This window comes from Cavia porcellus, unplaced genomic scaffold (genome assembly GCF_034190915.1).
Source record: "Cavia porcellus strain 051 isolate PalLab524CR breed Dunkin Hartley unplaced genomic scaffold, mCavPor4.1 scaffold_19, whole genome shotgun sequence".
Lineage (NCBI taxonomy): Eukaryota > Metazoa > Chordata > Mammalia > Rodentia > Caviidae > Cavia > Cavia porcellus.
This window is the reverse complement of record NW_026947502.1, coordinates 16,701,454-16,715,780: the sequence shown is the minus strand read 5'-3', so window position 1 is coordinate 16,715,780 and position 14,327 is coordinate 16,701,454. Positions and strand designations below refer to the sequence as shown.

General features: G+C 35.0%; 1 protein-coding gene across 3 annotated transcripts in view; it reads right to left on the bottom strand.

Moving 5' to 3' along the window:
- Positions 1–14,327, bottom strand: part of Gabra1 (gamma-aminobutyric acid type A receptor subunit alpha1) — a 56,162-nt gene that overhangs the window by 27,282 nt on the left and 14,553 nt on the right. For all 3 annotated transcript variants that reach the window (XM_005005155.4, XM_005005154.4, XM_003473351.5), the window contains 3 exons: positions 9,208–9,275; positions 3,105–3,325; positions 685–767 (listed from right to left, as the gene is read on the bottom strand). In XM_005005155.4, the coding sequence (XP_005005212.1) occupies positions 685–767; positions 3,105–3,325; positions 9,208–9,275 (372 nt within the window). The remainder of the gene's footprint in view (positions 1–684; positions 768–3,104; positions 3,326–9,207; positions 9,276–14,327) is intronic.

Below are 14,327 nucleotides of genomic sequence, written 5' to 3'. Positions count from 1 at the left end.
CAGGAGAAACCCAAAAATTTGCCATAAAGTAAATTTATCTAAGATATCATCAAAGGCATAAATATGTTCATGAACTCCACAGGACATCCCAACTGATCTAGAAATATTTTACAAATCTCAAGAGGAAAAAATTTTTCTAGAAATATCTGTAAGATGAAAGCTTTATTCTTTTAAAAAAATCTACTTATTATGCTTGGCCACCTATCAAGGTTCTTATCTGACGAACAAGTTGAATTTTTCTTAAGATCAAATAATGTCCACAACAATGTAAGATAAACACAGTAATCTTCATTTATTTGCAGGGAAGGTTTTTCCTACTCATTTAATGAAAAACTGAAACCAAATTTCCTAACACAATAGTAAGAGATGAACAATGTTATCCACAAAGTATATGCCTTCATATTCCACTCCTATTTCTATGGATATAATTTTAACAAGCCTTAAATAAAATTCTTCCACTAAACAGTTTAACCCATGCTTTCTGTTCTAATAGTTAGGTAATGACCCTTTTCCTTAAATAATATTAGAAAGCCAAGTCAAGCATTGCCACTTGCGGGGAGCTTTTGCAATATATTGCTATTTGAATTTTGTTGATGTCTTTGTATCTAGCAGTTTTCACTAATTGGAGATCTCTTGTTTAACATTTAGATTTCTCATAAGAATAAGAAAAATAAATTTACTCACAGCTTCCAAATTTTAGTGGGCAGGCGTGGGCATCCATTGGGAAGTCCTCCAAGTGCATCGGGCATTCGGCTCTCACTGTCAGTCTTATTAATTAAGGAAAATATAGAATGCAAACAAAAACTATAAATTAGACATCTGCTGATCATCAGAGTGGGGTGCTATTAATATATCAAATATTTTAACAAGGCAGGAGGGGCGTCAACTGCCGAGCTATACTAAGCTGTTAATAATCAAGTCATGCAAAAATGTTATTTACAACAAAAAACTTTCTGATCATTAAACTACATTTACTCAAGTACATGCTTTATGATAAGGACAGAAATACACTGAATGCCCTGATTTGGTGATTACAGAATGTGAAACATCACTTCGAATATTCAAATATGCAAAATGATCATGTGTCAAAGGAAGTAAAAGATCTATACATACATGCCAACTCGCTCACAATAAATGCATTTGTTAAGAATCAGAAACATATAGTGGTAACAAAAGGAAGCCATGCAAAATATACATACATAAACACAAATTCAGCTTTAGTAGAGAAACTTTGTAGTAAGGAAAAAAAAGGAAATTGCAGTAGGAAATTATTCTTTCCTAACTGCAGCTCTGTCTCCTAACCTAGCACCAAAGGATTTTGTAAAACAAAGAAGAAACAATTGAAGGAGAAGCATCCTCAAGCCTCATGAGACTGAGGCTAACATGCAGTCTTCTTGAGGATTCATATGCGATGTTACCACATTCCAAACATTTATTGCTGTTCACCAACCCGTGGCCTAGTTAAGCCAGAACTCTGCTGTGCTCCTCTTTCGTGCCTAGGATATTCTGGGACTCTGAGTTCTGTTCATGTTTTTAAAAAAGAACTGTTAAGACAGTAACCCACTGAAATATGTTTGGTCTCAATATGTAGAATTGAGGGAATTTTTATTCACTTCTTTTAAATAATTTTCGGCAAGATTCTCACAGCTCATATTATTAAGTAGTTTGAAAATGTGGTATGAGAGTTTTATAGTCAGGAAAACTGAGTGATTGTCCCACTGGTTAATGGAAATATGAAATCATAGGTTAATGATTAAAGTGCATTCTTAAATCAAAGTGTTAGAGAAAATAACAATACATTAACAAAAATAGTGAGAAATTTAAAAAGGTAGAAGAAATAGGTTATTAATCAAGAACTCTCCATCCATCAGAAAACTGAACTGGTAAAACTCTTCAGGATAAGAAAGTCTCTCTCCTAGAAAATCACCACTTAGGAAGAATGAATACTGGATTTAAGATCAAAGTAAAATGTGAGGGTTTTTTCTCTTTTTTTAACCTAAGAAAAATATCTCAAATTTCAAATATATTTAGGTCATGCTTGAATTACCTGGTGAGGTCGCTGCAAACGTATGCAATAGTCTCTGTTTCCTTTCTCTGTCTCTCTGTCTCTGTCTCTCTGTCTCTCTCTCTGTCTCTCTCTCTGTCTCTCTCTCTCTCTCTCTGTCTCTCTCTCTCTCTCTCTCTCTCTCTCTCTCTCTCTCTCTCTTCCTCTCTCTCTTAGCTTAGATGCTTTGTTTTCTTATTCTTTAAATTATAGTACACTTTTGACTAGTTGGGTCTACTCTCCATACAAATTTTGGGTCTGTCTCTCTCTCTCTCTCTCTCTCTCTCTCTCTCTCTCTCTCTCTCTCTCTCTCTCTCTTGGAAGCTTGTGTTTGAAAAGATAGTCGTTTTGGCAGCTTTCATCCAAGCCGAAATACCACTCTATTCCTATGCTACATACAATCTACCACATGGAGAATTTTGTCTCTATTACCTTTTTATACAACGAGAATAACTGAACAGTCTGAATTACCAAGTGTCAGCCAGATTTACCAAAAAAAAAGTACTAATAACAAGTCATCTGAGAATGAAACATTGGTTCTCCCCAGAGTGAAACTTGGATAATTCAAATCTTATGAACTAAGAAGAGCTATCTTTAAATAGCTCTTCTTGAAAAGTTTTCAGAATTCTTTTCTGTTGCATGTGATTTCTCGTATTTTGTGGTTTCTGTTACTTCAATTTTAGAAGAAATATTTAAGGATCTAAAACACCTGCTAGTTTTTAAATATTTACCTTAAAATTTATTGTTAGTGAGAGTATATAAAATTTACAGTGGGGGGAACAGGCTCCACATACTGAAGTACAGCAGGTTGGAAAGATATATTTTTCTATATTTTATTTGTATTTGTTAATATATGTAAATACTTTTTCATTTTAATAGTCATTCTATTGAACATTTTAATGCTTGCATAATATTTCAACGTTAAGATTTTTATAGCAAAATGATATCTCATGACTGAAAAACAGGACATCCAGTAGCCCCATGGTTCACTTGATCATTGCCCGTCTGAGGAAGAGAAACCGTACAAATGACGCATGGATGGAAATGCTCCTGTGCTTACCTCATGGTGTACAGTAAGGTACCGTCCTCCGTGATACGCAGCAGCTTATTGGGCATCGTCATGTTATGAGCTACAGACTTCTTGCCATTGTGGAAGAAGGTATCCGGAGTCCAGATTTTGCTCGCCATTAGATTGTTTAACCGGAGAACTGTCATGGGTCCTTTGAATTTTAATCTTTCGTCCTTCCAACTTTGACGGAAAAACACGTCTATTGTATACTCCTAGATAATTTTGGAAAATGGCAAAGAATGATTTCTTTTGTAATTCCTATATCTCACAAACAATGCATAATTTTTCTAACTTTGAAAGTAAGATGTGAGCTCGGTGTGCTTCCAGAAGTACATTAAGGTTGGGTGAATCACTGGTTTATGTATTTTTTTTCTTAAATCTATAATGCCAGCATATTTCTTGGGGAGAAAAGTGTGTCATCAGATGCATGAAACACCACATGCCCCTAAAACAACACTAGAAGAAGTAGACAGTGCTACAATTAAAAATAAAAAAGAACTCATGCCCTAAGATGTATAAGAAAATACTTAAATCTTAAATCAGATGATTCCAGCCATGAAGATGGTATTTTGGAGAATCTACAAAGGTCTCTGAAAAACTCCCAGAATAAGCAAGGCAAATATGGTCAATTAAAAGTATGAAAATCCCAACTTTTTTTGACAAAGTAAACATTTTTTTTTAAAGTAAGTTATGTAGACTTCCAAATCCACAAAGTGGAAATTATTAAAATAAGGCATCCATTTTCACTGCTAATTTGGATTAACCCCTACCAGCTAACAGAGAAAAAGCGCAGAGTACATGGGTATGTGTGAGTGTGCTTGCGACTCTAAGTGTGTATAAGCCCTGAGAGAAATGTGTGAAGTTCATGGTCATTCACAGCCAAGGAATCTATTTATTTGAATAAACACAATATTCCTTATGGCAATACCCAAGTACAAACATCTGCTAATCTGAAAACAAGCAGTATGACTTGGCAACTCCTGAATTAAAAGGGTCATATTCACCTTCATTGCTGAGATTGCTACACTGACACTCAATTCAGAACTCAGTGGTTTGAAGTAAAGCCTACCACATCGTGGGTTAATCTTAGCATGCTGGAAGCTAGGACAATGACTAAGGTGAAAACACCATGCCACATTTTCTTAATCTTTTAGGCCTTAATGCATCTGAAAGAATCTATTTCTTGAATCTTTAGTACACAAAAAATAAAGGTCTCTTTTTAGGCATTTTATACCCAAATTTAACTCCCTATCTTTTCCCTAGGATTTAAACAAGACTGATAAAGAGTCAAGGAAGGTTTATCTTTGTGTCATGAGTTTGACATTGTGGAGACCTCACTGATGAAGTCAACTTTAAGCCCAATGAATGGTTTATAATGCTAATTGCTGACTGAGCTAGAAACAAGGCCCTTTGACATGAAGCCATTCTGCTGGTGTAAGCAAGACAAGTTATCTTTCTGGTTGGTTAGGATTATTTTTTTTTTTTTGTTTGGAAATGTTATATGAGAGCCATTGGGATCTAAGATGGGAATTTACTGGTAAACATTTGTTAAGCATCTGTTAAATATACCAGAAAAAGAAACTATGTAGCTTTCATATTGTCAGAAAAACTCATGGAGGAGTAGGATGAGGAAATAATGGTATTTTCCATGAAGAGAGAAATGGAGGAAGAGATTGAATTATGTCAGAAAGTCTTACATTGTGGTAGTAATCGTCATGGAAACAGGGTGAAGGGATCTACTCTGTATCTTCTCCGCTAACAATAGGCTTATAAGCATTGGATATATGAAGATATTTATATTGCTTACACCACAGCCACATGCGTTCTATTCTCTGTACAACTGAACTTCTTTAGATGGGTCCACTGGGAATGCCACTTTTGAAATCAAGGTTCTGCAGATGTCCAAGAGTCTTTATTCATTTGAATTTAAAAATTTGATTCACTAGTTTGCTCCAAGAAGATTTTTTTGAAAATCAAATATTACATATTAACCTAAAATAGATTTGTTACCAAATCTTTGACAAAATATATCCCAAATATATATATATATATATATATATATATATATATATCCCAATGATTCCCCCTGAAAAATAATCTGCCAAACCTTATCAGAGTCCTACTATTTACATGCTTATCATGTTGCAGTTTGTGTCAAACACTTGGGTCTAGTGGCAGATAATGAAATCACCAGGTTAATTTCAGACATCTTAACAAATGTGCACATAGGGCACATGTGCATAAATGTGCACATATTGCACAATTTACTCCTGGGCGCCTGTGTACAAATGCAGAAACACTGACAGCGTAAACCTGCTTTCCATTGTCCCCTCTGTTAGAAGTAGACATGAAAACTGAAATGAAGGTACTTGGTGGTGACCAAGAGTTTAAATACTCAGTCTGCCATTGCCTGACACCTTCCCCTGCCTCATTGCTAAAGCAGCAGTTAGTGGCTCCCAGAGGAGGCTTATATAGCCTGAGCCCTGTGCCCCTAACACAGTGGGTCTGGGATGAGCACCTAGAGCTCCATGCACCAGATCCCTTTCTGTATGATACTCAGCACAAGAGAGATGGATGAGGCAGGGCCACAGCAGTACTGGTTATAGATATAACTGTAAACTTTCTAGCTAACGGACCTCAGGTGACTTTTCAAGCTGCCTTCAGCCCGACCTTCATAATCTATAAAGTGGGCATAACTACCACAACTAGCCAGGAAACGATTCAACAATGATAAATGACTGTAACAACCTCTGGAATATAGGAAATCTTGTACAAACTCAAAATGATTGTTAGTCTCTCATCTCAGTATTTTCCCAACACAAAATTTTATTAGGTTTCTATGTAGCTGGGAATGAAAAAGTGCTATTGCTTTGGAAGTCTGATAAATTAGCAAACCTGAAGGAAGGAAGAAGGTGGTCATGATCAAGGCAAGCAAAAGCGGAATGAAACAAAGGAAAGGAATTGAGAACAAAGGAGGTCTGCGAAATACTGAGCTCCAGTCCCGGCCCCCACCATACAAGCACCAGCACTCTGAGTTCTGTTCCACGCAGTAGGTCCCTGGAGAATGTGAGGCTCTTTCAGAAGTTTGGAAATAAAACACACACTGTGTCCCTAAATAACTCTTGTATTAAAACCTTATCATTTGCATCGTTTGTTGCCATCTGTGTGTGCTTTCTCTTAACACATTTGAAGCACTGTGGCAAACAGAGCTGTGTGATTGTGCTGCCCGGATATTTCTGTCAGAACCTAGTGCCCTGGAAATGTGCAGCCTGATGGCCAATTAATGTTTTTTTAAAATAAAGCTAAGGAGCTGCCCTAATTTTTTTTTTTCTATTCCAGATGAAGTCAGATGCCTTGGGAGCAGTGGAGCCCGTAGGGTGACCTTGGTTCTGCTGCTGCCGTTAGGTAATGGGTCACTTTCCCTCTCTGGAACATGTAGATAGGAACCATACTTATCTAAAAGGTTTGCAGGGAGAATTTAATGAAATGTCATCTGTAAGGCTTCCACATGGTACCTATCATAGGTAGGCATTAAATAAAGGCTAAAGCTGTTGTGGTTATTTTTATTAACTACATATTTTATTAGTTCTTGCTTTTAAAAAATGAAGTGTTTCCTTTTTTTGGATTACTTTTGTTATCCTGCTTCCTACTTTTGATTTGTTCTAATGCACACTACTTCTTTTTATATGTAATTCTCTCATGATACAGTTTAAGTCATTAATCTTGTAAACAATGTGGTCAGATACAGTTTCTACGAGCCACTTTACAAATCAACTGGAGCGTGATGACTATGGTGATCCTTTGATGAAATAGTCAAACTTTGCCTGGTTCAGGCAAAGTTTTAGGCAATAGAAAGTATCTTTACTGAGATACTCTGCTATTCCAATTGACAGTCAGTCAGAGTTTATATATGAAAAATAATTCATGATAAATACAGAGTTAAAGTGTATCAAAATTTTCTATTCTGTAAGATGAAAAAGCTAATTGTCTCATGAAACCTCAATTAGTCTGAACCAATAACTTAAATATTTTCTATGGAAAGAAAAAAGTGTCTGGTCACATGTGGTTTTAGTTTTTTTTATTTATTTATTTATTTATTTATTTATTTATTTATTTATTTGATTCCAGGGATTGAACTCACAACCTCACACTTGCCAAGCAGGCATTTACACCAGTGAGCTAAATTCCTGGCTGATGTGGCTTTATCTAATGACTGTCCTTTAATAATAATTTCTGAACTTCTATGAGCTACCGCCCCAGGTACCAGAGACAGAGACAGAATTTGCTGTTTAAAAAAAAAAAAAAAAAAGTCATTTCATTTTCCCGTCCCTTACTCTATTTTTTTGTTTGTTTGTTTGTTTCTCAAAACGTTCAAAACATAGGAAGAAGGGTTGAGTTTAATAGGGCCATGATATCTTAATTTTCAATGATAATAAATACTCCTAAATCTATTATCAAATAGGCAGTAATTCAATACTTACTATAAACCAACAACCAACAGCAAACTAGTATTGAAGTATATGAAACAAGTATGTCCTTACAATGTTTGGAATCATTTTATAAAAATAAAACATTCACTTATAAAAGGGAAATGACTTTACAATGCAGTTGTATATAGGTGATCAAAAAACTAAATTATATTTTATATTCAATGAATGTGGATAGCACAAAAAGGAAAGTAAATGTGGTATCATACTAATAAAAAAAATATTTCATCAAGCATTTGGATCTTCATTTGGGCCTCTGTGGAAACACAGGATTTAGATGATTGAAAAGAAAAATTTCCACGAGGTCTATGTGGCGTCCTGAAAGACTCAGAAGCAAAAATTACAGTGACTAATATTTACTGAACACTATAGATCAGCATTTTATTAATGCATCTCATTTAAATTTATTAACAATGTAACAGGTACAGGAAGCCATAATAATATAAACAGTTGAGAGCCTTTGAGGCTTAGAAGCTTAAGCAGTTGCTCAAGTTCATGCTGCTGGTGGGGGTAAGACTTGAAATCTGCTGCTCTGAACCCTGCAGTCCTTCCTGCTAACCCTCAAGGAGCGTTACCTCCCAGAATGTAGGACTCGTGAGAATGCCTGAAGCAAGTGGTTAACACTGTGAACAGGTGTGGCACAGGGCCAAAGTATTTATGTATCACAGAGAACACAGGCAGAAAAAACATTAAATTGATTTTAAACCTCAGTGGTTCTGAAGCTTTTATTCTACATCACTCTGAGTTGCTTTGAAATCAAAGGATTTATACCTCAGTGCTAACAAAGAAGCATTTCCAAAGATAATATTCAATTAATATATCTTTAAATTATTCATAGTGGTATGTCTTTATAATTTCTTGGTGATGTTTTGCTGGGCTGTTATGAATTTAGAAAAAATTATGTAACATTGCCAAAGCTTTACTGATTGATCAACTCCCACTAACTTCAGTAGAAATTCATGCTAATTTATGTTGGGAAAAGAGTTATACATTCATCTGATTAACATTTTTGGTAATAATTAAATGAATTTTTTGTAATGAGGCATGTTTTCCACTAGTTTATATTCTTTTTAATATTTCTCTAATTCTGGTACTTACTCAATTTTCACATTCATTTTTTCTTTATAAGCAAAAAAATAGTTAGAAATCACAGTCTCATCTTTTTTTTTTGTGGGAGGGGTACCGAGGAACAAACTCAAGACCTTACACTTGCCAGTCAGGTGCTTATGCCACTGAGCTAAATCCCCAGCCCAGAAATCACAGTTTTGATGGCTGTTTCATAACACTGCTGGCTAGTTGAAAATCTGGCATCCTTGAGTCAGCATGGTCTCCTACCTAAGTATGAAAAATAACTCACACTGTACATAGAAACTGGACTGAGCTGGAAAGCAAATAGTTTTACTCTTCTGTATATGTGTGTATTATGTATTCATGTATGTACATATATGGGCATGTTATGTAATGATATTAGATATTCTATACCCAGAGACAGAAAGATATAGCCAACATTTTTCAGATTATCCCCTACATACCCAGTCTCTATATTTCTTTCAAAAGTTAAATTAAAAAAGATTTTTCCTGGAAACCCAAGACGCAGCGTCACTTACCATATCGTGGTCTGAAACAGGTCCGAAACTCGTGACGAAGATGTCAGTCTTCACTTCAGTTACACGCTCTGGTGAAGCAGGAAATTGGGCCAGTGAGTCTCCATCAACAGCCCTTATTAGATCTCACCACCACATACTTACACCCAAATGGGAAATTTATTGGCTTTGATTAGCTATTTCTAAAATTGGTCCACTGTGTGGGCCTGATAATTTACTGCTTACACATGAAATTTCACAGTTAATATTTTGAATGGGGAACAGAACCTAAGTATGCCACTTTGGGAGGCAGACTTTATGGAGAACTCAGCTGCTTCTTAATGAATTCTTAAAGAATGGACACACTTGCCTAGATTGTGCTTGGCTGCTTCACATCGTAATAAAAATATGTTGGCACAGGAGTACGCCTTAAACTTTAAATATTTTTACACAGCTAGAGAGATGCTCCAGGTGTGAAGGCTATTCTCAGGCTGCCTTAGCAAGCTCTTAACTCTTTAAGGTCTCAAGAGTATGTTTTATAAATAATTGTTTTTGTTCAGTAAATCACAGCCGATTCACTTAAATGACTCCTTGGGAGAAATATAACATCTTATGTAAGTATTTTCAATTTTAAAGATAAGGAGATTATATTGTTGCACAGAAAACATTCATTTAAAACATTTTGTATCACCACATTCGTTGTGATTTTATAATATTAGCCATCAGAAGATATATATATATATATATATATATATGATTACATTATCACAGAATGATAAAGGAGATATATATATATATATATATATATATATATATATATATGTTATGATAATGTGACACCAATATTTTGGAAAAAACATAGCCATTCACCAAGAAATAGAAAAATTTCTTGTAGAAAAATTACATGGAGAAAGAAAAAGAATTTGATGACAGGTGAAAATAGGGAGGATGGCAAGGTCATTTTCATCTTAGTTCTGGAAAATCACAGTCTGGTATTTTAAGCAGTTCATTTCACTTGTTTGTACATTTTTTTGTCTCAGGTGTAGGACATTAAAATGAGATCCTATGTCTGCAGTAATAGATGCCTTCGAAATGAAAGGCTGACCAGTCTCCTTCAGCAGTTCCCTCTGGTTAAGACATTCTGCATAATGCACATCACCACAAACTTCTTGAAGGATCATGTCACATGATGCACATATTGATAAACAATTTGGAGTAACCTACACCCTTCAGTAGCCAAAGGGATGATACTTTGTCTCTTTGGAAAACTCTGATTGACTCCAAAATCTTTAAATGAGCCAAATGACACAAGAATTACCTGAAATTTACCTGTTAAGTAATTGAAATGAAGATTTAGATTGTGATGAAAAAGCAGAGTTGTGTTTTCAGCTCACTTGCAGCCTGAGCCTTCTCAGGCCGTAGCCACCGTGCCTATGCAGCTCCAGGGCATGGCTGTCCCCAGTGAGTCTTAGGCCTCTCCTTTTTTACCGCCCTGCCCGGTCCTTCCAGCCTTTCCTCCACATGTGCACCTCTCCCCTGTCACACAACTCTCGGACACTGTTGCTACTAGAATCTTGTTTTAGTTAGGACATCCTTTTTCATGATGATACCATAAAAATCTTAGACTTTATTAGACTATGAAGCACTTTTCCATTAAAAGCTATAACAAGAAAATGTTTTGTCTCTTCTCTCTCATCCATTCCCTTTCCAAAGGAAGGATCTCTTGAGTTTTCTTTGATACAATCAGATACATATATATCACCATGAAAACATGCAAGAAGAAGGGCAAAAAGTAGAGGACTGGGTGTATTTTTGCTCTAAATTCTTTCATGCCACACGTTCCTATCATTAAATAAATTAATTTCTTGTTATTTATAGAATAATTCCTTACAACTAAATATTTCTGTAACCATACGAAAAATGATACTTAAATTATTTTCCAACATATATCCTGATTCAGTCAGATATTTCTTTTGTATTTTTATTAAATTAGTTGGCTCAACCTTCTTTTTTTCTGTAATTCAATTTTAGTTTTCTCATTATTATGAAGTACGGAATTTACATTGACTATTTTATATAAATTAGTGGAAGTAATTATTTCAGTTATTTTCATATATTTTGTTTTTCGGATGCATGTTCATTTAAAGAATACCTACAAATCCTGTCTGCATATTTGCATATAATTAGCAACTGGGGACAGTATCCCAGGGGACACTGTGCCTCTATTATCTATTTCTTAAATATGGGAAGAGCATAGTTTCTGCACTCTAAGAATGAACTCCAACAAATCTAGTTTTTAAAAATTGGCCCACCAGATGTTTTAGGAATAACCGATTTGAGTTATCTTACATGACAAAGTGCCCTGAAGAACTGAGATGTCCATTTACTGAATAGATGGAATATTTCCCCTCCATTGTTTTTAGAGTAATAGATGATCCTGCTACTTAAGCAACAAATTAAAATGCCTAAAAGCAGATTTATAAGATTATTGTGCCAATTAAATAGAACATGAAACATGGTTAAGTTTAGACACATTTATTGCCTTGCATAATTGTTACTGTGCCATATAGGGATTAGACATAAATGGAAATCAATTTGCATAAATAACTGGAATTGCATTTCAATCTTTTTTTTCTTTTATCTATCCTTGGCCTTAACCTTATTTACATCCCAGTTTATCATCTGCAAACACTGCATCTTCTTTTCTACTGCCTCCTTTTCACTGAGATTTCCCAAAACTCACCACTGCAATACAGAAAGGCAAGGACCTTGTCCTCCAGCCTCTGAAATGGAGTCTCTGAAATGACCTTCTGAACACACACTCTAGTCACAGAGGCATCCTTGAAGGCATTTTGATTATTGTTCTCTATCTTTTTACTCTGTCCCCTCCAAACATAAAAAATCTCCAAGTACAAAAACTGACAGATGTCTCTGAGGGATTGCAGAGGCCAGCACGTATGTAAGGGAGGGCTGGGTGCCGGCGTATGGGGGGGAAGAAGTGGAGGTGAACGTAATTCTGCATGCTGTGGTCATTTTGCAAACCTTCTGATTCTAGTGCCTCTCTTTTGGGAGGGTTTCTACTCTACATCTACCAGTATGTCATTGTAAAATTCTGCCTAACAAATACCTTTATCACTCTTTAAAATTTCAGAAAACCAGACGGTTTATAATGCCAAGAAGTGCAAGGATGCAAAAGCATTGTGAATAAATGTCAACAAAGAATAGCGTGGCTAACTCATTTTCCTGGCAAAGAGATGGTGGTTTGAAGTTAAGACCTCCTGAGGTTCTGGATAGGGCTTAAATGGAAAATGTTCTAATACTTTTACAATTTGGCCAAGACTCAAGAAGATCTTTTCTTTTCCCAAGTGCTCAGAGGATTGAATCTTTTCAGTTCCCTCACCCCCGTGAGATTCCCACACAGAATCTCTATCATCTATCGATCTATCCTTCTATCTATCTATCTATCTATCTATCTATCTATCTATATCTACTATTTATCATTAGCAATACCTGGTAGATACACAAAGCATTTCTGTAGATCACGTGATGAATAGTCAACACACTTTTTTGCTTCTATGTATTCTGCTTCAGAGCATGCAATATTAGGAATTTGTGATGAAATTCAGTTGAAAGGATTATAGATCGAGCTAATACTAAGTATGACTGAACCATCTACAAAACTAGGAAACTCTCTGAATATAGAAATTATTTAACATAAAATTTCACTGTCAGATGTATTCAAAGAGCTAATTATTCAAAGAATTTTTCAATTTCCTTCAAAATGCTTTTCGATATCCAATATAAACTTGGTAGATTCTTTATGCATAAATATTCATATATGTTCATTTTCATTTTATATGTTCACTTTCAAGGGAAAAATAATTGAATATTTAGATAAAATATATAATGATGGTGGTGACTGCTATTAAAATTTTTGAGATTACCTGAAAATAATAAATCGGTGTAAAATATTTGATAATAAATAAATCAAACTCATTTCTTAAACACATCCTCAGACACTGTATGATAATATATGCAGAAATATACTAATACATTAGCTCACATTGTTGGTAGACAGTAGATCTATTTTACTGGGAATTTTCTACAGCGTTGATAGCCTGCTGATAAGTGCTGAAATAACAGATGTTTTGATGTGACAGTTCAAAAAGATGATTAGTACTGGAGATAAAAATTAGATAAGCAGCCGAGTAAAATAGTAAGCACATTAGATTAAGAGTCTAAGTGCTCAGATTTTAACTCTGATTTTACTCAAGCACAAGCTACATGATTTTTGATACAATCCTTTAATCTCTCTGAATCTATTTCCTCACTTCTTAAATGAAGAAATAGTATCTGAAAGTAAATTATGTCACAATGGAGGGTTACATATGAATTGTAGTGTTAAAAAACTCTTTGAGAGGCATTTGTTTGTTGCATTAATTTAAGAAATGTTTCAAGGTGTCAGCTCGGCATGAATCCACATAATAGTAACATGATGATGTACAAAAGTGCAAAGCACCTGCTCTGTAGCACACCTCACAGATATTTTTTTCAGCAAGACATATTTTAAATAGATTAAATAGATTGATAGGTGTTCAAATATAAATAGGTAAACCTGCATAATGGTTATGTACAGGCACATATGTACAAATTATCCTAATTAAATTAAAACCATTTTAAATGCTTTGAAAGGATGTCTTGGAAATGATATAAGGCTTAGAATTTGAGGAAAACTCAATGATAGCCAGATCTAGGCAAATACAATAAAATATAGGAAAAAACAAAGCAAAAAAAGTGCAAGCTCAGGGTAGGTGTGTTTAAAAAAAGACCAGCACATTTAGAACTTGATGATGCCAATGATCAGACTGAAAAAGATGCTGCAGACACAAGTGGGACCAGATCTGCAGAGTCTTGTGCATTTCATAAGTAGGAGGAGAAATGAACAAGGAACAATTGTAGGCAACATTAGCAATACCTAGCACGATACTTTGTTCCATATGTCATTGTCTATATTATCAATGGAAATACTGTTTAGTGATAATATTCACTAGACCAGGTTCCATGGAGCAAAGTCACATGAAGGGGGAATTTTGCCTTCTTTGAACTATTTTGTCTATTAATTCACAAAAGCAAACAAGACATGA